Here is a 27,917-nt window from a genome sequence, read left to right as displayed (position 1 = left end):
AATACCCCTATCCCCAGTTGTATATCACAGCTATACAAGGGATCTTTCGGCAGATCATAGAGAGCCCAGTGTCTGGGAAGGCCTCTGGCTGAGGGAAAGCGTGATCAGAGACGTGGAGGAGCACAAATTAAGAGGAATGAAAAAAAAAAAAAAAAAAAAAAAAAGAAAAAAACCCACCAAGCGTAGGACTTGCTCCTGATATCCCAAAACTCAAGTGCAACCTTGATAGCTTGCAACCAGGGTTGCAGCCTCCTGTATTCCAGCAGAGTCTTTACCTTGTCCTGACACCACGGAAAAGGGACCAGGTTTCAGCGATGGCATAGTATGGGATCTACTACGGTGTATCAGGTTGCTAGTATCACACGCTGTTTTGTATTGGTAACAGCGAAGGGCTTTGCCTTTTTGGGTGTATTTTGGAAAATGCACAGCGCAGCTGTGCTTTGCCTTGTTTATAATTCCAGTTTCAGATTGTATGTTGAGAATTGATGGAACCGCTCAATTTGGTTTTCTGCACCGTGCTATGAGATCATTTAGTTCAGCTGGAAACTTGAAGACAAGTTCTCCCTGGGCGTGGGTGCACACGCTCCAATGAAGTGTGACCTTCGAAGGGCTGTGAGGGGTGAGCGCCTCGATACCAGAGCTCATCCAAAAGACAGCACCGCTTAAAAGCATAATGCCTTTTAGCATCTTGCATGAGCCTTGATTTAGTGATGATGCAAAGCAAAGTGTGGCACCTATGAAGGCAATGTAACTTTTCCTGTCGTACAGATCATAGAATCATAGAATTGTTAGGGTTGGAAGGGACCTCAAAAATCATCCAGTTCCAACCCCCCTGCCATGGGCAGGGACACCTCCCACTAGATCAGGTTGCTCAGAGCCCCATCCAGTCTGGCCTTAAAATCTTCCAGGGGTGGGGCAGCCACCACCTCTCTGGGCAACCCATCCCAGTGTCTCACCACCCTCATGGTGAAGAACTTCTTCCCAACGTCCAGTCTGAATCGACCCATCTATAGTTTTAATCTATTCCCTCTAGTCCTACCATTACCTGACATCCTAAAAAGTCCCTCACCAGCTTTCTTGTAGGTCCCCTTAAGATACTGGTAGGCCACTATAAGGTCTTCTCAGAGCCCTCTTTTCTCCAGACTGAACAACCCCAACTCTCTCAGTCTGTCCTCATAGGAGAGGTGCTCCAGCCCTCTGATCATCCTGGTGGCCCTTCTCTGGACACGTTCCAGCACGTCCATATCTTTCTTGTAGTAGGGGCTCCAGAATTGGATGCAGGGCTCCAGGTGGGGTCTCACAAGAGTGGATATTTGATGTTTCTCTGACATTGGTTACCCCTAAACATGACTCTCTTTAGAATGTAATAATCACGATGCTTCTGCAGAAGTATGGTGTGTTCCTCAGAGCTACTAATGAAACTCAATATATGAAATGATACCTTGACATAGTTTACTTGCAATATATTTTCAACTCATTTTTTACTTGTAGCTAGAAACTTTGCTTGCATTAAAATGAATTTCTTCTACATCCACAAATAGAGTATCATTGGGGTATTTTTAAGGTTAATTCTGTTTAAGGTTAATTCTGTTTACATTGTTTGCATTTTAAGGTTACATTTTAAGGTTAATTCTGTTTACATTGCTTGCAAATTTTCAAAAGAACTGGCCGTATAGGAAAAAATAAGTGATTAAACTGAGAACTAGCGATAAAATGCCCCCACACTAGATTAGCTAGATGCAGACTCTTATGTGTGTACTAAGTGGATTCATTTGTCTGGATAAATTATATAGTTATGACATGTTTGTTGTTTTTTTTTCTTGTAGGTAGTGGAGAAAGAAGGATATCTTCTGAAAGCTAAAATAGCAGATGGTGGCAAGAAATTAAGGTATTCTATGTAAATGTTACAGAACTTATCAGTTGCAAAACTGGGTTAATGCATGTTTAAGTACATATAGCTATTATTGCTGCTTATGGACAAACTGCTCTTGTTTCAGTTACCATTATTTAAAGCCAATGCATGATTACAGTCCCAGAAACCAAGTGGCAGCAGCTAACAGGCTCATCGCATGCAAAGAGCATGTGTCAATATTAGCCTCTATATTATATACACATTATACACACATTAAGGACAACCTTAAGGCACTGGGCAAACCATGAAGATATTTTGCAGTGGGCAAATTTTAGGTGCCAAGTGTGTGCTTGAGGGGTCAAGGATGGTATGTAGGAACCCACCATGTGGTGATCCACAGAGATTCCAAGGCAAGATTGTCAAAAGTGGTCTGCGCTTACTCGCTTAGCACTGTTTGTTTTGAAAGTAACGTTAACATTAATGCTGCCTTTTATGGGAGGATTTGCTATGGTTTGCTGTATTTACATGCCAGTAAAGGAGCAGCAGTGATGTGGCCAGCACTGTATGCTACCAATGAGAATGAGAGAGTAATGTGAAATATTACATTTCACATGTGGAGGTGTCCCTGCCCGTGCAGAGGGTTGGAACTAGGTCATCTTTAAGGTCTCTTCCAACCTAAACCATTCTGTGATTACATTTTCTGCCTGCAGAAAGGAGCCAAGCAATAAGTTCTCATACCTATATAGTGCTAAACCATAGGGATCCTAGAAACACTCGTTGAAAAGGGAAGTCTGGAGGTCACCTGCTCCAACCTCTTGAAGCAGGAACATTGTCACCACTTGGCTAAGCGTGCTGCAGCTGGGTACCATCAGGGACTGGTATTTTGGGAAAAGGCACTGAAGCCTGTAATACTCTCTTCCCTACTTTGGGCGCTGCCAGAAGCTTCAAGCGGGGTGCGCATCAGCTGGGCCCCGAGGAGGAGGGAGTTTTACCTTCCCAGAGCATCGGGTGCGCTCAGCACGAAGCATCTCCGTGGCCGGGCGTTGCGCGCCGGCTCGGCGTGGGCGCAGCGTGGTTGGGCCACTCGCCTTTGTAACTAGCCCCGACCAGTCTCGCCTTTCGAAACAGCCTGAGAGGTTGCGAGCGCCGCTGAAGCTATAACGTGCTGCCATCAGGTGTTCGTTTGACAGAATGCAAACGCGTTTGCTCCTTTTGCGGCCCCCACGGGTCGGGCCGCCCCTCGCAGGGGCTCTCCATCAGCGGCTTTCAGCCACGGCTTTAACCCTGTGGCCAGAGACAAACTCACGCAATCTCCTTTTTTCATCCTAGCTGGGTCTTCTCTGCATACTGATATTTATGGCTCGTTATACGCAGAGAGGATCGGTAGTGGCGATTCAGCTAATCTGGGTGCGCTTTGTCTCATGCCTCCTTTCACTTACCTAAACTTCATTGGCTGGAAGTGATTTCTTGAATAATACTGGGGCCGCACGGCAAAAATTAGAATATCGTGAACTGGCTTTTCTAAAGAGCTTGAAAACCTTAGGTCACTGTGTGTACCCCATGAAATAACAATGTGTGCCCGTCTGTACAGAGACTAATACACTTTCAAGGATTTTTTTTTTTATTTTTTTTTTTAAACTGACAGATGACTTTATGGAAAATCTGATAGAAAGGTTGTCTAGTTTATATGCCTTTTATCATTAGGTCACAAAAGTGATGAAGTTCTGATTTTAAAATGAAACAACTGTAGAATAAAAGAACTGAGGAATTTAAATTTCAGGGAAAAAGAATCTTCTTGCAGATAACATGGTGAAATTCAGTTGCATTCTCATAGATTCTACAATTCCTGTTGTCTCTTGCAAAACCACTGAATTTTCTTATTCCTGATGGAATGAAAGCATTCTCTGCATAAAATTCAGAATGAAGCTTAGGTAAAACATCTCACCAGATATAATTTAAGAAATATTTATCATTGACTTTTAATTTCTTTGTTGTTGACTTCTCATTTCAAAACTAAAAATAGGACTGCATTTATTATTTTCTTTTAATGAGGTCCAGGTTCAAATTAAATGTTTTCAAATCTTGGCAAACTTCCCAGTTAGTTCGATCAGAAATTTGGATCTTTTAAGAAGATTTCACACAGGTCGGGGACCTCAAAATGCAATTGGTGATTTATATTTCTCAGGCAGAAAAACTTTCCCCGCAAATAGCTGGAGCTGGCACTCTGACTAGTAGAAGTGGCCGTGACACAGAAATTTTCCTCTCCAAGCATTTGGTGTAAGTTGGGTACTGAATCGAAGCTGTGTCCCAAGGGTTTTAATCCTCCGGTAATCCATATTTATCCAGGATATCCAACTTGTTGAAAAATCTGTTTTTAAACCAGCACGCAGCACGCTTGGCCATTTATTCTCCTGTGCGCTTACAAGACCTTTTATGAGTAGGGAGGGAAAAAAAAGAAAAGGATGAAAATTAAAAAGAATTGAAGTCGTATTTACCAGTAGACAACTTGTATTCACTACCCCGATGGCGATTCTCAGCTATAGCGCTTGTTTCCTAAAGATACTTTAAAAAATAATTAGCTGAGGTTGAACTGTTCTTAATGCCAACATGCGCAATCCCCAACTACGGCAATAGTTCGTGTTAGCCAAGGATACGGTTTTGTAGCGGTAATAAATGTAGCTGAAAATCTCAAAGCGGATTACAAACACTGTCCTTTTGTGGGAAAACATTTGTCAGGATGGTCAGGTACTTTTCTAAAACCCTACTTTTTCTTTCTCAATGTATCTTTCTCTATCTTTTCCTCATTAACATGGCATAAAAAAAATACAGTCCCGTTTTCTTCAAACGGATTCACCTCCTTCACAGAGACTTTCTTTCACTGTTACCTCTTATTGCCCGTGTTTTAGGGATGACCATCAGATGGTGCTGGGTGAAATCCTGCCCACGTTGAAGCGAGCGCCAGTACCTCCAATAATGCCAGTGGTGCTAGGGCTTCACCTGTAATATTGGTTATGCTCCTTAAGCTGGTGACTGAAAAATATTGAATAGGAAACGAATTAATAGAAAAACTGCCTGTTGTTATGCCTGATGTGCAGTTTGATGAGATATTGAGTGCAGCAGAGCTTTGAGATGGATCTGGAAATGAGCATCGCAAAGGAGACCGAAAGGCTTTCAAACGCAACAAAGCCGGGTTTTGCTAGAATTAAAAAAAATGGACGTGTTTGAGTCACTTAGGAATATCTAAACATAGAAAACTCAAAGGGACTAGGGAAGAGAGGAGAGAGAGGAAAAAGGGGTTTTAACGACTCCTCCCTGGGCCCTTGGTGTCCTTACACGCAGCTCCCTCTTTTTTTCACGCACTGCAACATTCACGTGAAACAGCCTGTTTATTATACGCATTTTCAAGTTTATTCTGAAATGTTCAGACTTGTGATTTGCATTCACATAGAGAAAATAGTGGGTTTATGAGTATTTTTGTAAGTATCAGGTGTTACGACCCTCAAATAGGAGGCTCAAACTTGAGACCGTCATCTAAAACTAGTTTTCTCTCAGCCCACATCTACTTGTTTATGATTATGTGGTGGTTTCAAACATCACATTAGATGTAATATATGTAATAGCATTTTCTTCTGAGATGAATGTTATGTTCTTCTGCGTCAGGGGACACTTTCACATGTCCATGTGTATTTTGACTTCTCTCTGGCCCCAGCAGTTTGCCAGCTCTCTGGGGTTGTACCGTGAACTCCTGATGTTTAACGGTTACTCCAACCTCTCTCAGACATCGTTCTTATCTTCCTTGCTCTCCTGTAAATTTTATATTTAGGGAAAGGCAAAGTATTTTGGACTTTTCAAAACAGACCCTTTGTTGAGCTCTGTATAGTCAGATCAAAATTACATTTTTCCTTCTGAGTTGTATTTTAACTATTAGTTACCAAAAGAGAGCACCAGCTATTGGAGTCCTTCAAGTATATGTGAACTTTAAGCACGTGTGAATAATCCTCTTGTTTGCCTGTGGTTAAGGCACCTTGGTGGAAAAGAAACATAGATGGGCTTTAAAACCTAAATGAGGAGAAAGAAGGCCTTCGAGCTTTGTTGGGCCACATTCAGGTGTAAATGGGATGGTGCAACTCCATCAATATGGTGGAAGTGCATTGCTGATACTGACTTTAGACCATTTCTGTTTCTGAAACGAAATAATTAAAAACCAAGTCTACAAATGGAGCACCTTTTACCTCCTGCTTGCATGCCTTGCTGATTTTTTTCTTTTTAAAATTTCATTTTATTTTTAAGGAAAAACTGGTCCACGTCCTGGGTTGTTCTCACAGCTCGGAAAATGGAATTCTACAAAGAATCCAAGCAGCCGGCGCTGGCCAACCTGGTAGGCAATCAACCATCCAATATCCTCAGCTTCCTCGCCACTGTTATTTCAGTAGAAAAAGTTTGGTGTTTACATAAGACAAATTCGGACTGAGCTGACAACCTTCAAGGGTTTGAGAGCAGCTGAAGGAAAATGCCTTGATAAACTTTTAATCAGATGGAGCGTATGAGAAGAAATAGGACTTAGCATGTCCTTTATTAAGAGGTGCATTTTGAGAATAATTGCAAAGTGAGACGAATGGTGAGTGACTATCCCGTAATGTGAAGGTAACACTTTAAATTAAGGTGCCATTTATAAATGCTTTATTCTTATTTATGAAAATGATCACTAAATGCGGCTGCTTCCTCAAATAATGTATTATAAAGTATGTTATAAAATGCATTAGTAATAAATGCTTAACAGATGATGCGATGAGAATCTGTTGCAAAGGATATTGTGAGACGTAAATTGTATTAAACCATGTATGTGCATCTTTAATACATGAATTTAAGTTGTTATCTACCATCCTATAAAGTGGCTTATACATTAATAAATAATAATAAATTATTTATAAACGGCACCTTAATATAGGGTGTTACCAAAGCAGAAAACATTATAAGTTAGCAAAGTGATTTTTTATCGTAGTATAAATGTGACAACTACCATATCCCGCTAACCTTCCTGAATATTTCTATGACTCCATCTAATGCAGCTAATGCAATTTCTGTAGCCTGTAGTTACTACAAAGTGAAATTTGCAGTACCTTTTTATTGTGCCCCAAGGAAAGGCCACCGATCTTAGTCTTCGGAGATGTGACAGCTACGTTGAGCAAGCAATAACGGCACGTACTCCTTCGGTGCTAGTTACTGCCGAGTTTGAGCCTACGAACCTGAATGTGGGCAGGAAAAAGGGGAATTTGGTAAATGCGTGACACTGTGGGCAGCGAAGGGACAGGTTTGACAAAGCCCCGTTGTGAAAGGCTCTCAAGGCCTGATCAAACCTGCCAAATCTCGTTGGCGTGATGGGTGGCCACAAAGGTGCTCTCTTTGGCAGGAGTCACAAACAATAAGCTATTTTTTGCCATGGCAGGTGATACAAGCATTGTCTTCTATCTATTCCTGATCTATCAATGCCACCTGCCATAAAATCAGCTTTAAAGAACACCTTTTCCTGCCTTGCTTTTTTGGAAAGATGAGGGTTGCAGAAAAATAAAAATAGATGAAACAATAATAGCAAGTAAAGGATGAAATTTGTTATTTTCTGCTCCTGTTTGTGCTAGTACAGCAGGAAAATACACTTTTCCAAAGCCATGAAAACAGTGTGGCTTGAATTAATATTTTTTCAGAATCATCTGTTTTCCTTAAAATTGAATTAGTTATTATTTAAATGAAAAAAAAAAAAATTGCAGGTGAACTTATTAGAACCAATCTTACCATTTACTAGCCGTCTTGTGCTTCTACCTTCTCCTTCTTTTCACCTCTCTTTGCAAGTGCTCACCCAGATCCCAGGAGATAAATGGACCAGTGGAAATTCAACACACAGGAGACTCGATTTGGCTCTGAGGCTCCTCCACACGGTTAAAATTCCCATTGGCTATTTAAGGATTCAGATGCTAAAGTAGACTTGCCGGGAGAACATGCCTCTGGCCCAGATCTCAATCAGTTTAACTCAAAAAATTAAGGTGTGCTACGAGAAAGGATCTTCTGAGAAGTCAGTCCCTTTCCCTGAAGTTTTACTTCACCCCCAGTGCTCACAATTAGTGAGATAACATCTGCTGCCGCCTGTGTTAGGAAGAACGCAGGCATATTGATCCCATATTCCTCTCATTACGAGGGAAAAAACAAAAGTATGTTTTTTGTTTGGTTGGGTTGTTTTTAATTCCATGCTAGATCTGAACACTGGGGCTGTGAACTCAACGTTCACTAGGTTAGAAAAAGCTGTTCAAGTTGCATTTTCTGTCTATTGCACATAACTTCTACGCAATGGTGAAGAAACCAATTGGGTAAAGCCTGAAAACAACAAGAGCTGTCAGTATTCAAAATCTTATAACCCAATTTCCTAACCCCAAATTTCACACATCAAAAAAAGCTAAACCGGCATGTTGATCTCATCTGATAAAGCAAATGCAATGCTTATTTCCTTTGTAAACCATTTAACCAAATATAATTTTGATAGTGGAAAGGAAATAAAATAAAAAGGCTTCATTAGAAATCAGTTGTTTACTGATTTTTTTTTTTTTTAGGTTTGTTTTTTTTTTTTTTTCCCCAGCTGTAGTTTACTTTGGGAAAAGGGGAGCTCAACCATTAATTAAATAATGTAATAGAGGCAATGTTCATTCAGGACAGCATGACTCATAACAAAGCATTTTTATTGTTAGCAGGAAAATGATGTGACTTAACAAAAAGATTAATGTTCCTTTGTATTATAAAGATATTAATTCATTAATTGTTAAGTACTGTACATGAAGTGAAAATTCAGAATAAGACAGCATCGTTATAAGAGGAATGATATTTCACAATAAAGGCAACAGGAGAGAGGGAAATGAAAGCACATCCTAATCATACCTCTTTTTCTGATGATAGGATAACACTTAGAGGTCATTTAGAATTATATTTACCAAAATCTTTAATAATATTCTAATGCAAAGAACTGATAATAGCGAAAAGGAGGTGTTTGGGTTTGGTTTTGGTTTGGTTTGGTTTTTTTTTTGTATGGTTGTAGATGTAGGACACAGTGTAATGACTTTCCGGTTGATTTGCATGGAGAAGACTGGGATCCATAGCTTTCTGGTGAAGGTAGTGACAATGTCTGGTGTTGTTATTAGTAATAGAGCAGAATAATTAAAGCACACAGAGGAGGGATTCAGAAAATGAGCTTGTTTACAAACATTACCGAGAATGCACGTTTGCATGCCATGTAGTTAAATCATTATCTTTTGCTACTGCCTTGATCAGTTGTGGTCACGCTTTTGATACACTTTTTTTAGCATTCGTATGAATAGAACTTGCTTTTCATTTTAAATTAAGGACATTGTGATCTCAAAGGATCACGGCTCCGTTCTTTCTCACCGGTGTTAAATTCTATTATCAGTTGGTCTTTCTGACCAAGAAAAAGTAGCCTGTTTATTCCCTGAGATAGTTTATTCAACAGAGGTTATTTTAACCTCAGGTTATTAGCCCATCTGCAAAGTAATTTAGCGAGTGAAAATGCTGCTGAAATCCATATTCATGTTTAGGAAGATTTCATTGTAGCAGACACTTGTATCAATTTACAGCATAACCCCCTCCAACAACACTGATATAACATAATTGCTCTGACTGCGAAACACAAAGCAAGGACGGAGAGGGCTCAGGCTTTCCCAGTAACCTTAACTCCCTCTCGCGCAGTGTTGCTGGGTAATGCGGAGGCTGGAAAGAAAACTATGGATCATGTTTAGGCCAGGAGGAGTTTCTAGGCAGTTTTCCTGGAATCCCTCTGGATTTAATCGGGGCTTCCCATTGTGTGGAGCTCCCCAGGTGCCTTCCAGTCCCTAAAGGGGGTCTACAAGAAAGATGGGGAGGAACTCCTTATCAGGGGGTGTAATGATAGGAGGAGGGGTAACCGTTTCAAACTGGAAGAAGGGAGATTTAGATTAGATATTAGGCAGAAATTATTTACTGTAAGGGTGGTGAGACACTGGAACAAGTTGCCCAGGGAGGTTGTGGCTGCCTCATCCCTGGAAGTGTTCAAGGCCAGGCTGGATGGGGCTTTGAGCAGCCTGGTCTAGTGGGAGGTGCCCCTGCCCAGGGCAGGGGGGTTGGAACTGGATGATCTCTAAGGTCCCTTCCAACCCGAACCATCCTATGAAAAGAGGGACTCACGCGCTTGATGGACGGTTTCAGGCTTGATGGATCCGGGTGGTTCTGCATGTAGTTTTCATCAGAAGCTTCACATACAATGCCATACCTGCGAATCTCATATGGTGTTTATGTACATCTCATATCCCCGTAGCAGAATTGCTAAATTCTCCAAAAGCGAAGCTTTCCAGTTCATTGTTGTACATAGCAGAAAGGGTGTTCATCTTTCCACACCATCCTATCCTTTCCGGAAAGGGAGATGCGCATACTTATAATTTTCTTCTGCTTATTACAAAATCAGAGCTATAAACAAATTCCAGATTAGTACAACAAAATTAAGCTGTGTGTGCACTGATTGCACCGAGGAGTCCAAGTTCTGCTGTGGCATGCTTTTTCATACAGTCATACAAATTGGAGATGGTAAAATCCTATAGAGTTCACTATTCCATCTTCCCGCAAAACTTCCCCGGGATTCTCACTGTTTTTTCTCACTTCACTGTGAAATGCCATGGCAGTTTTCCTGAGGAAAATATTCTGTAGCCCAGTAGCTTTGACTATCAAGAAACTTTGTCTGTTTCTCTGTCTATATGTTAAACTCTTCTTTGCATCTCATTACGTGTTTCCAAAATTTCTCGCCGCTTTCTGCTAGTGGAATAAAGCTGCCCTTCTTTTGTTAAAGTATTTTCAGACTCAAACTGTCCTTTTGGGCAGTTTTTTCAAAGAGACCAAGGTGGTCCACTTCGACAAGGCTGTCTTGCGTGTTCATGACGGGTTACAGAGCTGCCCGCGCTCTGCGGTGCAGACCTGGTCATTGCATGGAGTCCTGGGGAGGAAACTTCCCTGGGGTGTCTCCTGGCCAAGGAGAATGGTCTAGTCCAAGTAGGCACCATAGCCCTGTTTATAAAATATAGCACTGGAATACTGAAAATTCAAGGTTGTTTTTTTTTTCCCCCTATTTGAATATTTTTATAGGTTGATGTTTGTCTGTTTGTTTTTTCCACTTTGTCGCTTTTGCCATGCAAATATTAACGGATTAAATTTCAAAACTTCCTTTTAAAATCAGCTATCGATACTGAAGTTTTGATCTGTTATTCAAAATTCAGGAAGGTTAAGTTCTTGTCAGAGGCCAGGCAGGAAGTTTGAGGCCGAGCTGGAGAAAAAAAATCCAAACCCTGCTCTTCCAGTGGTTTAGCCGCAAGAACATCCTTCTGTTTTGAATAGCATATTTTTTCTATTAAAAAAAAATAATATAAAAAAAATAAAAAAGGAACAAAGACATGCAGGACTGTCAGTTTTAGAGGAGCTGAACCATGGTGGTTTTATGGTTTGGCAAATGTAGACGATAATTACAACTCCAGTACTGAAAAATGCCAGAGTCTCTGGCTGCAAATTACTTGACCAGGATTTCTTACTCTACTTCTTTTAACCTAAATAGGTCCTTTTCTACCCATCTCAAAAGCACCCTGGAGAACACACTTTTTTTTTTTTTTTTTTTTTTTTTTTTTTTTTTTTGCCTTTGATAGCAACATCAGAAAAATTCAGTGAGCAATCTTTGGAAAGCTGATGATGTGGTTGATGCCGGACTGGCCACTGTAACTTCTTCTATTAACTCTGTTTTCTTTATCACTAATGCCATTTTTTTAAGGTAAAATGGTTTAAGAACAACAGAGCAAAAAAGACACATCAAGCTGATTAATTATGTTATGTGGATATTACTCCATATCTTACCCAAAAGGGACTTATTAGTGCTTTATACTGTTAGCTCTAGTATTTTTATCGTTGTCTGGGACGTGCAGTAACCTAATCTACGATGGCTACTCTAAACCACATGGGCTTTGCCAGAAGTGCTGCGCAGGCCGAGTCCCTGGAGAAGTAGCTTAGATGGTAAATGAGGATTATTGTGCTTTACACCAACTCCCAGCAACGTAGATGATACAGGCAAACAAATCTGCTCTCCAAATTATTTGCATCCATACGGAGGAGCTGGGGAGGCAGAGCTGTGTCACTCCGGGATGCGGGGACCGACATCGCGAAGCAGCAAAGTGTGTGGAGCTACCCTAGTGTTGAGCTCTCTCGGGGTGTCACACATATGCCCTCGAAGCCTCTTATTTATATATTTTTGTTTAGGAGCTAGAAATGATAATTTTTTTGGAGAAAGGAGATAGCTTGTCTTACAGATACGACGTATGTTCTTGTCTAATTTCTGTCCTTTCCAACTGCACCAGTTTAAATTTGCATTTGGAAAAACCACAAATCTTTACCTTTTCAACCCAAAGGCTTTTCAAGAGGTTTTTCAAAATAAGAATTTAAAATCTCTGGTCAATGTGTAGGCATTTGTGTTTTGATCTGTTTTATGTTATGTTATATTATGTTGTCTGTTTTATGTTTATGTTATATTAGACTGGTTTTTAAACCATCTAATTATCTTTAAAATTATATATCTAGCATAAGAACCTTATTTCTGAGTTAAAACACCTCAGGAGTGGTTATTTAATAATACCAGGGAATAATGAACTCTTTTCAGTAATAGCAGCAGCTGTGCTACAATAATCTGATGCTTGAACTTGATCTATTCTTGCTTTATCTGATAACTGTCCCCACTTGTGAAAAGTCAAGCCATGTTCATGGTGGATTTTTTTTTTTTTTTTTTTTCTTTCCAGAAACCAGGACATAAACCTGAGTGTGTGGATTTGTGTGGTGCTCGCATTGAGTGGACCTCAGAGAAATCCAGCAGAAAGAACGTCTTTCAGGTAAGAGGCAACGTATGCGTTTCATTGCTCATTTGAGTATAAACTCTGTTAAGAGGCAGGTTCTATTTCCTTGGTTTTAATAAGTAGAGACTGATTTCATACAGCGTTTTTCTTGCCAATACAGGAGTGTAACATTTTATCAAGCATCGGTTTACTGTTTTTCTAAGAGAAGGATTTCTGATGACTGAGTCTCCTAAACACTTGAGAACCTGTTGATTTATTGATTAATGCTCTATATTCCATTTGTTTTTAAAACTTAGTAGGTAATTGCTTTGGGTTCAGGCCTAGAATCTTGACCTAAAGGACTTCCATAAACACAACTTCTTCAAACTGCTTATACAAGCATGGCTCCAACACAGTGCGGTTACTCTGTTTATTTTTATTGCTGTTCAGGGCTCTCAGACGGTGATGACCCAGGTTCATTTCTGGAAGGGGAGGGGAGGATTTTAAAAGCTTGCCTCTGTCAGGGCCAGCATAGAAGGACATGTATTTCTCATAGGACTATTCTTCATTGATGGAAAATAATATTATTTAATTGCTTCGTCTAAATCCCATTGAATTGAAAGGGAGGATCAAGGCCCAAGAAGATGAAAGGACGAGAAAAGCGTTACTGCAAGGTTAACATTCCAGGATCTAGGGGCTAAAATAGCTTATTGCAACATCTTCAGGTTTTGGACATACTCCAACTCCCATGAATATCAGTAGAAAAGGGTTTGGTTTTTTTTTGTTTCACTAAAAGTTGCATCAAGCCACATCAAAATATTATTCTCTATGAATAGAGTTGTTTCCCAGAGTTCTAACATTAAGAATTTTTAACAATACAAACAATAAAGGGAAGAGAAACACAGAAGGGAACGCATCAGGGTCAAGATACTGTTAGTTACCAGATAGTCCTTTGGCATCATCACCAAGTGAAACATGCTGGAGGAGCCAACTGTGCCCGGGTCTGGGGTTTAAGAACAAGACTGCCACACACAAATTCCCCCAAGGGACTGTACGTGGCTTCTTGAAAAGAAACCTCTTTGGGTGAACTGGGTGTTACAGAGATTTTTCAAGGTTTGTTTTTCTAGACATCTTTCTGAAGCACATGCAATATTTAGCAATGTTCCTCTTCTTCAAGACAGTGAGACTTACGCTTCTATACCCCCCACATCCTTCAGGTTGACTTGAGACAACACTTGGAGCTTTGTCATTTCCTAGGTATTTTTAGAATAAATATTTTGGTTTTGCTGTCAATCTTCAGCTTTTTTACTTGGAACGTGATTAAGTATAACCTCAGCCTTCACTCCTGCAACCCCCTGAGCACGCTGACAAGTCTTCTGAGCTTCTAGGGTTTATTTCTCATTTTGCAGTAAGCAAAATTTCTGTTTGGAAATGCATACTGGAGCGGTGATTCATTGCAGCTAATACGTTTCCAATGTAAAGACAAATGAAGCTCTGCTATTGATTTACCAAACTGGTTGTACGAAGACTTTGCAATGCATTTTCTTCTCACTTCTGTTAGTGTGAGGTGTAACTCCACTGAATCAGAATGATGTGAGAAAGGAAACTCATGCACTACTGTTTGAACCCATTAAAACGTGTCTTCATCAAGCCAATAAGTGAGTGGGAGAGACATTAAGAAGTAAAAGCATGGGAGGAAGGACATATGTTAAGACACATTTTGAAAAGGGATGGAGCATTGTTTAGACAGAGAGCTACAAGAAGATTATGCCAGATGGTAAGAGCGAAAGAGGAGAAGGCTTTGGCATCAGTAGTGGTGACATTTTGGGAAAGGGAAGGACTGAATGAGACTGGTGCTACATGAGCAGATAGAGTGGGAAGGGGACTCGAGAGAGAGCGAGCGAAGATTTATGAGATAGTCTGGAGGGAATCCAAGGCGAGTTCGAAAGCGGAGAGGTCAGTTTGTACCTGGATACTGAATATTTCAGGAAACGCTTCTGATGATCTACTTATCCCTAGTGGGTGGGAATCAGATTGATAATATATGTCTACTTATTCATAGACTTGTTGAAATGAAAAGAACATGGGTGATTTTTTTTAATTTTTTTTTTTTTGGCGACCTAAATATAGATGCATTGCATTGCCATTTGATTAAATACATTTGCTGCCTAACTCTGAAATGATCAGAAATAAGTGTGATTAAATCTTCAAAGCATGGCAACAAAGCATAGTTGGTGGGGTTCTGTTTCATTACTTTTTGAATAATAAACCATTATTTTGTGATTCAAACAGAGCAGTGGTTGCTTTCTGCTAATGTGTTGTACCAGGAGTAGATGCAGAATTTTGAGTTTGATTTAGCCTGGGTGCTCAATTTGAGTTCATGAATTATAGATTAGAAATAGAAAATGACTGTTGAGATTTTGGTTTGAAGAAAAAGAAGGAAATCTTGAATTTAAAATCTTAGCGTATGACAGTTAATGGATGGTAACAAGAAGATGGGAGTATAGGAGTATCATAAAGAAAACTAATTGGAAACATGATCGATGCAGGGAAAGAAAAAAGAGGAAGCTGCAAGTAAATGATATTCAGGCAGGAAGATTTGGGTTTCTGGGCTTGATCATGAGGTTTTCAGCAGTGTTACTCCACTCATTTTAATTGAGCTACTCCCTGTTTAACAGGATAAGTCTGATCCGTCTCTCACACTATCCAATTTGTGCGTGCAATCTATTTCTGTTCTTGATGAACACGTTACGTGGAGGGTTTTTTCCAAGTTTTCCTTAATAGTAACTGGAAATACGCACATCTTTATAAAATATAACCCTCTGATTTTTCCTTCATTTATTTTATTGATGATATAGCTAGCACCAAGGGAAAGAACTGGTTAGAAACAGCCTCACGTGACGTGGGGAAACGTAGCGGTTTGCAGTGAGATGCCGTGCTGTTTGTTCTTGCTGCCTGAATGACGCGATACACTAGGTCTTCATCAGAGGAGTGGTGAATAAAAGAAGATTTATGTTCAAATCACATGCTTTAAACATTTCTGCTAAGTGCTAGTTTGCTCTTTGGTGTTTAGCCTGAAATTTAAAGCACTGAGGATTAAAAGGATTACAACATAATCTTAAATAATCCTAAGTGTCATTTACAGAGAGATGGTTGTAATAACTAAATAAAACCATGTTAAGGGATGGCGGTGTTGTCAGTCAGCAACGGGAACAGAAACAGCGCCTATGTCACTGTCGTTCTCCTCTTTCCTTTATTTGGCTTAGCTTGATAGTGGGTAGGTGCGTTTTGATGTGGGTTATCAAAAAAGAAAGTAACATGATGGGGTGCTCTTGAGGCAGTACTAATATGGCTGCCGAGGCACCAGTAACTAGCTTAGTTTACAGATTTTCTCAATATTCAGTGTTTTCTGCTTTTAGTAAACTTTTCAACTGGAGTTTATCCTTTCCCCTGCTTCACTCACCCTTGATGCTAAGTCAAGCAGCCCTTTTAATTTCAAATTCAGCCCAGACGTCGTGGAAGCCGTGCTCTTGACTTCTGGCTTCATAATTCGGGAGCTCCATTAGCACAAAGTCTTGTGGCTGTAGACTATTTCCTTGAAGAGGTTTTGGAAGATTTCTCTTGGATGATTCAAAAAAGAAAAGGAAAAATAGGAGAGAGGTGAAGAGTGCAAAAAAAGGTCACACGCAGCGTACTTGGGAATTGGTGGAGCTGCTTTTTTCTTTCTTAATAGCACAATTTGTTTAACCAACTGACATTTTTTTTTAGTTTCTTTAGTAATATTTTTTTCCCCTGTTTACCAAGTTCATTTTTTAGGAAGGTTTCATATGAAGAATTTCTGGAGTTTCAATTCCCTGGCTTTAGCCACAGATTGGTGTGATATTGCGGTGGTTTTGTGTTTTGTTTTTTTTTTTTTTTAAATACACTGCAGCTGTAAGGGGTTGCTCACTCATACGCAACTAAAAATGAGTTTTTTACAAATTTGTGAGTGTATTTTACAAATATTGAAATCCGTGTAAGACGTACAGTATTTCAACAGTGAGACAGCTGAAAGTACAACTGTACCTATGTGTAACATGAAAGAATTTATCTTGCAGCTGTTTCATATATAATAACGTTTATGGTGCGGATCTAGGGTAACTCCCTTGTCCTTGAAGCTATCCAGCTTTGTCCAAGAGGATAATCTGAATGATAAGCTATTTTGTTCTACGTACTGTAGGATCAGTATAGTATCTGGATGCCTCCCAGGAATGTTTTAAGTCACCACTTCTTGCCATGGGGATCGTTTTCCATGGTCTCTCTAGAGGGAGCACTGAGGGTGCGATGTGGAGAGGCTTTGGTATTTGGATTTCTTTGTATGGCTTTTCGATGTAAATGCTGTGTGGAGGAGGCAAGACTAAGGAAGGCACCTTGCACTTAGTGAGATGTGAAGCTTCTGGTGGTCCTTATCAGCAGTTGGAGCGTGTTCTCCATCCTGAACCTGCCCCGGAGAAAGGGCTGTTTCCTGGGCCTGAGAGTGCTCTTGCCTGAAGCTCCTCCAAGGCATGGAGCAACCTCTGTTGGCTTTGAATTACACATCCAGCGGATGGACCTGTGGTGATTTTCAAACCTCTGTATAGCATTTTGCCCACTTCTGGAGGTTTGTCTGCTGTGATCGTAGTTTAATTTCTATCCCAGGGACCTGAATATATTTTTTTTTTGCCTAATTAAAAGACTTAGCCGCATCACACAGTTATCAGATGGTATCAGCAAGAGGTTCTTTAAATAATAAACTTATAATTAGTTTTTAAAATAGCACAAGAAACAGTCTTAATCATCATCTCAGTGATGTTCTAGTGTATATTTTTAAGTACAAAGTAGTCTTTTTTTTTTTTTAATTGATATAAGTGGGAGATCTTGAACACAGCAATGTGGAATGGTCTCTGGATTGTGTTTCTAATTCTCTCAACTACCTTGTTAGTGACCTTACCAGAAAAGCCCCTGCCGAAATGTTCAGTAAAACCTAATGGGTGGATGCAGACAATCTCCTGACTTCTCCATGTATCAGCTATTTTCTTTTGTAACCCAAACAAAAGACCTGTGAATGCCTGCCTTTTTTTTTTTTTTCTCCCCCCCCCCCCCCTTCAATGTAGTTGTCTTATTCTTAAAGTTTTTCATTTTGAAAGCCACATAATACTTCCTGTATTTGACAGAAATGTGAACAAAATGTAGAATCAGAGCTGTGAATGGTGGACACTTTAAATATCCATTTATGCTTATTTCAGGGTTCTGGGACCTGACTCTTAATTCTGATTTTATAATATTATAGCTCTGTGGACATTTTTTTGACTAACTTCTTATTCACATCTGTTGATGTCCTGGTTTGAGGTTGAAATAGAGGCTCTTCCTTAAAATTTATTAATTGCTCTATTATCTTTTCCTTTTATTTTAAAAGCTAGAAATGAAACAATGCTTTCTTTAGTTCATTGCCTTCCTGGAGTCCCCAAATTTCCTGAGGTGTCAAGCGGTTCAGATCCAGATCTTTGCTTTCGGAATCAGGTGTTATAGTAGTGCTCTTAGCTTGCCAAACCAGGCAGGATCACATCAAGCAATGGCAGTAGAGCTGTGTCTCCTTTGCGTATCTTTATGCCAGGTTTTTGTTGTTGATGAAGACAGAAAAGTAAGAGAGAGAGTACATAGGGTAAGAAGGAAAATATCCTCGATTGTGGGGAAAGTTTTGCAGAAAAAAAAAAAAAACCATGCACACAATATACATTCTAAACGTTACACAATTGAGAAGTCACTTTGCTTTCTAAAGACTTTAAGGTGATAAAGAGGAGAGACATTTAGAGATGCTTGGTAATTTTTATTTTTTTTTTAAATTATTTTATTGTTTTGGTGTATAAAAAGGGCAGATTTAATTGCAATCGGTTTACCTGTGTTGACAGTAGCTGCTCCTGAGACCCAGGGAGGTGCTCCTGGTTACTGAAGAGCATATCAGGTAGAAGCACTACCTGAGAAAGGAAAAGGTCCTCCTCTAACCCAGAATAAGCACGAGCCTGGTAACTGGGGCACTTGTATAAGCCAGGGGATCCGTGGTTTCACCCTTGTTTCAGGAGTGCTAGGTGAGCAACGGTGAGACTTTCACCACCCTGGGCGAATTAACGTGTTTGCCTTCTCTCGTGGCTGTTTCAGACTTGATGTTACTCCCGTTACCCCAAAGAGAGCACATTGAGAGTGAAATGAAATTCAGGTTGCTTTGTAAATACAGACACGAAAATGCTTGGTGTGATTCAAGTTTTAAGAAATACCAGGTAATAAAGCCAGTCTCCACCCCCCCACCCCCCAAAAAAAAAAAAATGTGATGAAAGAGAAAGGGAGATATTTCATTATTCCTGTGGTACAGGCTGTGACAACAAAGCTTTACACCTAATGACAGGAACGTGCAAACTGTGTGGTCTTGGATTTTGTGTGTATAAAACCAGTGGCGCATTGTAGAAAGTGATTTATAGAAAACTTTTTTTTTTATGCTAGGTACCAAAATATTTGTACTTTGTTTCAAACCGTATACAGTTTTAAAATAGACAAGGTATCAGCAGGCAGACGCTCGACTTTGACAAGGGTGTGCATTTAAAGGCTTTGGGAAACTGATTCCTCAACCTCTGGAATATAATTTCAAGGAACCTCTCTAAATGTTCAACCTCTATAATAGAATTCCGAAGCTTTCAAGGAACAGCGACTTTATTCATAAAACCGACAAGTTGAGCACTGGAAGTAGATTTCCCACAAAGTTATAGCTAATGTATTTCACGTTCTGTGGTCCCTGTGCCTGCTTTGGGGCAACGCAAAACTCCGTGGTGTCAGCAAGGGCCTCAGGTATTTTGTGGCTACAAAATCAGGACAGTAGTCTATTTTAAAAATAAATAAATAAAAAAACCCCTAGTCACCATTTTACTGATAATGTGAAAAAAGTTATTATTTTTGCAGAAATGGAGTTCACTTCTAATAAGCAACGTTTTGTCGTACCTGGCTACCTCAAGGAAGATTCCAAATCTCAACAAAACTTCGATTGATTTGCAGCTAAATATCATCTTAGCTAGACGGTTCCTTTTCACCAATTATTGCCCCATGAAAAAATTCATGAAAAATTCACTGTGTTGGGGGGTGGGGGGGGAAAAATCACTTGAGACGTGTAACGTCAACAGCTCATGGAGGTTTTGATGAAGTCTGGCTGAAGACAGAGCTGCTATGGGGCGGGTGTCGCGGTGATGCTGCCTGCAGCGCCGCAGATCTCCTCCACTGTGGTACTCGCCGCGGGCCATGAAACACCAGGGCATCCAGCTCCTATAACACACCAGAGCCTGGGGTCTCACGAAAACCCAGAGAACTCCAAAATCAAAATACAAAGCGAGCCTTAGTTGTGGTTGGGTTTTCTGTTTGTTTGTTTGTTTGTTTTTTTCTGTGAAGATCAGGCTGATTTAAAAAAAACAAAACCAAAGAAACCAACCCACAACTCATAGTCTCCAAATCTGACATTGCGTGGACATAGATGTCTGTCTGCTAAAAATGATTATTATAATAGTGCACCGCGCTTTTTCAAGAGCCCAGCTTTTGACGGCTGTAAGCGCTGCTGTGTGAGTGACTGTGCTAGGTACGAGTGCCTGTGTGTGCTCATACACATGTGCTTCTTAAGAAATTATGTGAATCACTTAGCTTTTGACAGCTACGCTGCAGCTTTCAGACGTGCAGATGTTATTTGTCCATCAGAAAAGAAAATATTTATTTCAAGCCACAGGCATTTTCTGCATCGCAAAAAATAAAACATAACAGCAGTTAATGCTTAATATGCATGCGAAATAATTTCGTCTCGGGGACGAGCACGGCGGAGCATAGGGCCTGGACAAGTATGTGAGTGCACAAGAAGCACCTTGTGCCGGGGATAACGCCGAACCTGAGGGAAAAAGCAATCTGGGCAGCTTACCCATGAGCAAAGCAAGACAGTGGGAGCTGCACTGATTTTTTGCATCATTTTGCAGCTGAATTCACGGAGGATTGTGTTGGTGGTTGGTGTGGTGGGTTTTTTTTGTTTTGGTTTGGGTTTTTTTTTTTGCCAGTTTTTTTTTTTTTATTTTTTTTAATTTATTTTTTTTACAGCAGAAGAAGCGAGTGGCGTTGTGCGGCTCGCATGCGGCATGGCAGTGGGCTGCAGCCCCTTGCTGCATTATTCATAAACATATTGCTGCCATCTCGTGGGCAGCGCACGAGCCGGCGCGGGCAGCCTCCAACAAGGCCCGGGACTGGCCACTGCCACCAGGGATGTCCCCTTCCCAGGGGACAACCAGCCCTGCAGAGGACAGGGTGCGGGTCTCCTCACCATCACCGCAGGGAGCGGCTTTTAAGCATCTCTCTGCAGAAATCAGTGCTCGTCCAAACATTTCATACTATTAACTCTTATTTTAGCCGGTTGCTAAATGAGGTAATGTCTGCTTTTAGGAAGGAATAGTGCTGCTGTAAACCTGTGTTCTCTAAATTATGCATGTGGTAGTAGTTTTATGCTTTAAAATGGTGATTATCTTCTGATCAGCAGGGCTGATAGGGAAAGGGTGAATAGCTTCCTAAGGAACGGGCTGGTCCAAGATAAAGCACATAAAATTAGAATTAGCGCGACAGATATCCAGTTTGGTGGACTTGATAAAGCCCAGGGTGCTCTGATGTGAGGCCTTTGGTGCTCTGGTTTGTGTACCCCTAAAACTGGGAAAATGGTATTTTCATAGACCTGGCTATCGACAGCTGAAAGGGAGCGCAGAAATGCAAAAGGAGCCTGGATTTCCCGATTCTTTAGTACTTTAAGGTTTTGTGATTTTTTTCCTGAGTGAAAACATCTAAATTAATTTTAAAAGCAGTATGATTTTTGCAGCCTTCTATGTAAGTTAATATTAAAAAAAAAAAAAAATGGTCTTGATATGGCCCAAACATTGCACGTGTTTCCTTAATTTATCAAACTCTTGGGGAAAAAAGAAAAAAACAACAACAAAAAAAAAAAAAAGAGAAAAATGAATCCTAAATGAACTCACTCAGAGATAATCAAATCTGACTTGTTTACATGTTTGGTGCTGGTATTTCTGTATCCAGCCACTACATTTTTTAAAATCTTGGCGAAGTCCCTTTGCTCCATTTTTTTGTGTTTCTCTGTAATGAGCGAGGCAGATATTGGAAGTTGGCTGGGCACGGCGAGCCTTGGCTGTCCTCTCTCGCAAAGGCGGCACCTCGCGTCGGTGTGCCCAGGGATGCCAGACCCTGCGCTTGGGATTCACATTTTTGTGTGTGCGTGTAGGAAAAACACACACACACACGCAAAAAAAAAAAATCTCTTTGGGGACGGGGAGGGTTTTGGCTGTTTCAAGGTGTTAAATGGACAACGGCAGGGAACTGGAATGCAAGGGGAGAAATGCAAATGGTGACCTGCCCTCTCTTTTAGATAATATACCTCCCGGTTCTCAGCAGGGCAGTCATTCTTAGGCTGTGATTCATGGACCACTAATGGGATGGGGAGACTTTTTGAAATGGTAATACAAGCATAGCCAGCCTGAGAAGACATTTAAGGTAGTTCCCAGACGATGCAAATGAAAGGAAAACCCAGAAGAACAATTTCCACGAGGGAGCTCCCCCCCCCACCCCACCCCACCCCGGCTTTTCAAACCTCCTCCTCGAGTTTATTGATTTTAAGGATGCGCCTCAAATTGTTCCCATTTATAGAGTATTTTGATATGGATTATGAGAGTTGTTAAAAACTTGAGTTTGAGTTCAGGGGCTGGATTGCTTGAATCCTGGTGTGGTGGGGTTTTTCTTATCTTAGTATGCTGGTTTTTTTTTTTTTCTTTTTTTTTTTTTTTTAATTTTTACTTTCATTGCCTTTTCTCTGATTTGGGGTGAATCAATTCCTAGGAATTTCAAGCAATTACATCTGCAATTGCGTCTGTAAAACAGGGTAATTCAAGAAGCTTAGCAGACATTTTCCTTGGCAAGCAAAGTTGCAAAGAGGAGATGAGGTTTGCTTACCATTTCATTTAAAAATAGACTATCTACCTTAAATTATCACAGGGTTTTAACACTTAAAATCCGCAGCACTTCAGTCAGCCTCCCTTTGTTTTGTATTTCTTTGCAGACAATAGTCATGATTGTTACGAACATGTTATTATTTAAAATTTTCACATACTTGAAACCTATAAAGCATTTATTGTATCACACACGCCCATGCACGCACAAGTCAGAGTTTACAGGTAAACTTTTCCAGATTGAGTTTTAGACTAATTTTCCAGCATGGAAAGTGTGCATTGATATAAGTGAATATTTGTATGAGAGCACATGTTAATTTATGAAAATGGGATCCAAATACTAAGATTCTCTTAAGTAATAGAATTATTATTATTTTCTATTATTTGTACGTAGTCATCACTAGGTGGAGGCATACTTTACATATTCTATTGAAGATGTCATCTCTTACGGACTGAGATGAATTGCACTGATACTGCACAGTTAAGTGAATGATACGCTTTTTAATCCGAACTGTTGAAGTAACCTGTTACCACCAAACGCCCAGCTTCCAGGCACACGAAGCAGACACGTGCTTTGGCCACTACTACTGCTGTAAAACAATGGAAATTGAATATTTTTTTTAATCGTGGGCTGTACGGAGATCTCTTGAATTGATTCAGAAACATCGTTCATGGGTGGTAAAGTTAAAAGGAGACAAGCAGGCGTCATGGAGCAAGAGATCGAAATAACCAATATCTACTCATTTCAATACCCCATCCTCCAGTACTGAAATCAATGCAGGACGGATTGACTGGTTTTTTACTTTTCTTTTTAGTTATGGTAGCAAAACCCATTCACAGCCCACCCATATTTTCTCATGGTACAGGGCTACCTGCTATAGACTGTACGGGTTAGATTTTGACTGAGGGTAACAAGACCCACCGCCATTGATGCTAATACACTGACTTCACCCAAACTCTCCTGATTTACGCTAGGGGTAGATCTTATGCGATTTTGTGGGTATCTATAGCAGCATGCCTATGTTTCTCTCTTGTGCTGAATTCGTAGGGCAGTCTATATAAGCTGGTCCTTGGCCAGCACAGCCCAAGCCACGTGTTTGAGAGGCCACAAATGGAAATACTCGGGTGTGAATGTGGGAGTCAGAGACAAGAACCCTTTTTGCAGACTTTGAATACTGTCTTATGGCTCTTCACAGCTTATAATGTCCGCTGGCTTTTATTGTAGGAGAAAGAAGGATCATGGTGCACAGTTTATGAAGAAAAAATATACTTTGTTCAGAAAATAATCCCTATCTTTTTTGAGAAAGACGCAGGTTCTCTTCTAAACATGCTGAGAAAAGTGGGGCAAATACCTTTTTACGTCTCTGTCATTTTAATATACTTTAGAGAATGGAGTTGGGATTGCTGGTAGAGATTTCCTGAGCTTTGTGGTTTCTTAGCCCCAAACTGGCATAGCGGACACTGCTGTGACCTCGAGGTTTGTCACCTTCCTCGGGATGCTCTGCCCCTGCTGAGGCTGGGCTCTGCCACCCCTCGGGGCAGAGGCAGCCAGTTACACCCTGGGGCAAGTGCCTCTCTCCCCCCTTCCATAGACAGGGGTGTAAAAACACTGCTAACGGAACTGAAATATGCCCCCCCCGCCTTTTTTTTTTTTTCCCTTGTATATTCTTTTTTTTTTTATCATGTGGATTTGGAATCACACTTTTAATAATTATATTCGCAATCTAAAATTAAATAAACATTTTGTTTAGTGCTCACAAATTGCCAACCAGCGCTCAAGAAAGGATGTCCAGCAATTTATCAGCCTGTAGAAAATAATTATAGCAATATTTTGAAATGCATTGGTTGTAGTTTTGTTTTGATTTATAGAATGTAAATAATCCGTTTTGATTCTTCTGTTTCAAATGGCTTTCTTGGAACTAAGGCTTTTGAATAAGAGTCCCTCAAACCAAGCTGTTCCTCCCGGGAAATTCTGTAGTGGTATGTTACTGGCATTTGAAAAATGCACACCACCTGAGAAAAAACCAGGAAAATTCTGTCAAACAGACTGATGGGAATTCCCAAGTTTGGAAATGCAAGTTCTGATGGAAAACAATGGCAGCGCGATTCAGCTAAGGCTGCAGTGGAGTGAAAAGGAACACGTTTTCACCATTGCATACCCTTGTTCTTTTTTGTTTTGTTTTGTTTTGTTTTTTTTTAATTGTAATTCTGGAAACAAATATTCTACGAGCTCAGTTAAAAAGTGCAAAGTAAGGAATAAGAGAGAGTGTTGGAACATAACATAGACTTTACCCGTGCGGAAAAGTGTGAAGAAATATGGTAAAATTGAATGTAAACAAAGAAATGGGGAAAATAAATGTGGGAGTGAAGAACTGTGTACAGGGAGTAGGAAGAATGTAATCCAATAGTAGAAGATCAAAGGAAGGCAAGCCAATTTTTTCAAATATTCGGTAATAACTCAGATGTAGCAAGGTAAAGGATCGGAACAAAGGGTCAGAATATCACAAATGGGAAGGGGAAAAATGTTATATATAGCGAGGAGTATACAATTATTTTTTTTTTTTCTTAAGGATCAATTATTGTCTCCATCTCCTGGTATTTCAGGACTCTCTTATAATTACCAGTGTTGTTTTCACTCCCTCTCCTGCACACACGCTCTGTCTCGCTCCCCCTTCCAGGCAACACTTCCCCACTTGCGCAGATTTGAGGGGGTAGGAGGATCTCAGGGGTTCTTTGCAAGATGCTCGTTTCCCACCGCAGTGTGTGGCATTGCCAGGACTCTTCAGGGGACTCTCTGCCAGCGAGCCTTAAGAGCTTGCAGAGGAGTGGGAGAAGATTTGCATACTGCCCAAGCAGGGCCAGATTTGAACACCCCTCTCCGCTGAATAGTGCATTACTGAGTAAATAATGACACCAAAATCGTTGCAGCTTCTGTAGAGTAGGTGCTGTGCTATGTCAAGCTATTAGGGTCTGTCCCTTATTTCTTTCCTCCCCCTCCTCCTAAGATGCTCCTTTTTTGATTCAAATGGAGATTTCTTTTCACCTGCGTTTTTTCCCCCCCTCTAATTTTATTTACCTTTCTCTGGTTTTGTTTTTGTCTTCTTTACCCTCTATTTTATATTTTTGTATTTTAAGAACATATTTTAAGCAATTTTTCTCCTGTTCTCAATGTGATGACAGTATATCCTGATGGAAAGATAATAATGCCCAAGGAGGTTTTCTTTTATGAATTCTACTGGTGTTACTTTCACATGCACAAATATATCATCTTGATTTCTAGCTCTGGGTCATTTCATTGCTCTTGTATGTCTTGCTACGAGATGTTTCCTGTAATTAAAAGATTAGGTTAAATAGATTATTTGTGCTGCCCTGTCTACATAAATGTTCTGTTCCTCTGCCTCTAGATACTGGCTTTTGTGTTTTAAGGCAAGGCTGCGGTACGTGAAGTTGCATCATGTCTCCTTTGTCTTTAAGCCGCTGACTTATTGGTAACAGAAGCAATCAAACGAGACATTTACTGCCACAGCCTCGTAGGGTCAGTGAATTAACAGGTGCCAATAAGTTCTAAAGAAGTGTTTTAATCGTTTCTAAAGTATTTAATTAATGGACTTTTTTAGATGAGTGGTGACTGAGCAGACATAAGGCTGATAAATATTTAATGTTTGTATCTAGGGAACTTTTTCTGCCTTTCATGTAATTTGAGGTGTTTGCTAATGGAAAACAAACCCTAAATTGTTGTCTAGCATGCAATCAATGATAAGCTGCTATTAGATTGTCCAGAGTTTGGATACCTATCAGGAATTTATCTGTATGCGCTGGAATAGTCTGCATTTATAGTCGGTCTTGTTTAGAGAGCGTTTTGGAGTCAGGTTTCTCTGATACATCCAGATGTGTATGTTAATACTTACAAGCCATATCAAATAGCCTTTATGAACTCAATTACTTGATTATTAAATGTCTTCATGGCTGTTTCCTTGGGATGTCATCGTTTCAGTAACTAACGCTTGTCGGGTGGTAGTTACTGGACAAAAGACTCCAAGTCCCAATGGGCTTGTAGGTCTATGTGATATTCACAATGCTTCCTTTAAAACGTGATACCACTAGTGCCATAACTGTGCTTAAAACTATTTATTTTTTTTACTTGATTCTTATCACAGCCTGTTTTTCTTCATTTCAGAGGAACATTTCCCTTCCCATTGCTTTCCTAAACTCTCACTCTTTACCCTTCATTAGAAAAAAGGAAAAAAAGAAAAAGAAAAATCACTTTTCAGCTGTACTTGCTGTCATACAATTCCTCTTGCTCTTGAATTCTCCTTTGTCCTATTTCCTTAAAAAAATAATAAATAAAAATTTTGTTTCACTTAGTATCCCTACCTTAAGGAATGGTGTTTGTGATACAGCTGGTGTGGTCCCATAGATTGAAGACTGTTTCCTGGCTTCTCCATTGGCACAACCGCTGCAGTTTATCAGCGCGGCTTTTGGAATGGCAGCGCGGTGGAGTCAAGCGGGCAGAGGGCATAACCGGGGGCTCAGGGTGAGGGATCACCGAGATTCACATCGCTTAGTCAATGTGTGTAGTCAACCGCACGTTTCCCTCCGTTCCTGCCGCTTCCTCTTTGCTGTGGCTAAGTGAGCCATCTCCATCTAGACCATCCTCGAACACCAGAGCGTGAAGGTGTCTCCAGCCGGTGGCTGGGTTCCCCTGTCGGGAGAGCTCTCCCTTAGATCTCGTGGCTGGAGCAGGGCTGGCCGTCCCACGGCACCACTCGCCTGAGCTTCGTGACGTCACAATCTGTGGTGTGTTTAGATGTTTAGAAATGCGGAAAGGGTTGAAGAAATTGATTCTATTTGTTGTTGCTGTTCAATAGACCTTTGATCCGAAATGCTCGAGTACACGAGGCTGTTCTAGCAGAGCCACCTTTTACCGTTGTTAGTATAGTAACGGCCTTGTTATCAGGTTGTGAGAATTAATTTTGTCGTATTAGGATGGAGAAGCTGCAGTATCGCAGGACCGGGAAACACTGCATTGACCGGCCGGTGGTCTCTCTGGTGACAGCGCGTGCGAGTAGAGCAATACTGTTGTTTTGGGATGTCACTTCTAATTAAAATGACATGCTATTAAAGTAATAAAAATGTGTTTATATA

General features: G+C 40.4%; 1 protein-coding gene across 3 annotated transcripts in view; it reads left to right on the top strand.

Moving 5' to 3' along the window:
- The window catches only part of ARHGAP15 (Rho GTPase activating protein 15), a 339,525-nt gene that overhangs the window by 51,075 nt on the left and 260,533 nt on the right, over window positions 1-27,917 (top strand). For all 3 annotated transcript variants that reach the window (XM_063340777.1, XM_063340778.1, XM_063340776.1), the window contains 3 exons: window positions 1,827-1,888; window positions 6,143-6,230; window positions 12,706-12,795. In XM_063340777.1, the coding sequence (XP_063196847.1) occupies window positions 1,827-1,888; window positions 6,143-6,230; window positions 12,706-12,795 (240 nt within the window). The remainder of the gene's footprint in view (window positions 1-1,826; window positions 1,889-6,142; window positions 6,231-12,705; window positions 12,796-27,917) is intronic.

Source organism: Chroicocephalus ridibundus, chromosome 7 (assembly GCF_963924245.1).
Source record: "Chroicocephalus ridibundus chromosome 7, bChrRid1.1, whole genome shotgun sequence".
In the NCBI taxonomy this organism is placed as follows: Eukaryota; Metazoa; Chordata; class Aves; order Charadriiformes; family Laridae; genus Chroicocephalus; species Chroicocephalus ridibundus.
This window is presented reverse-complemented; position numbering and strand designations above follow the sequence as displayed.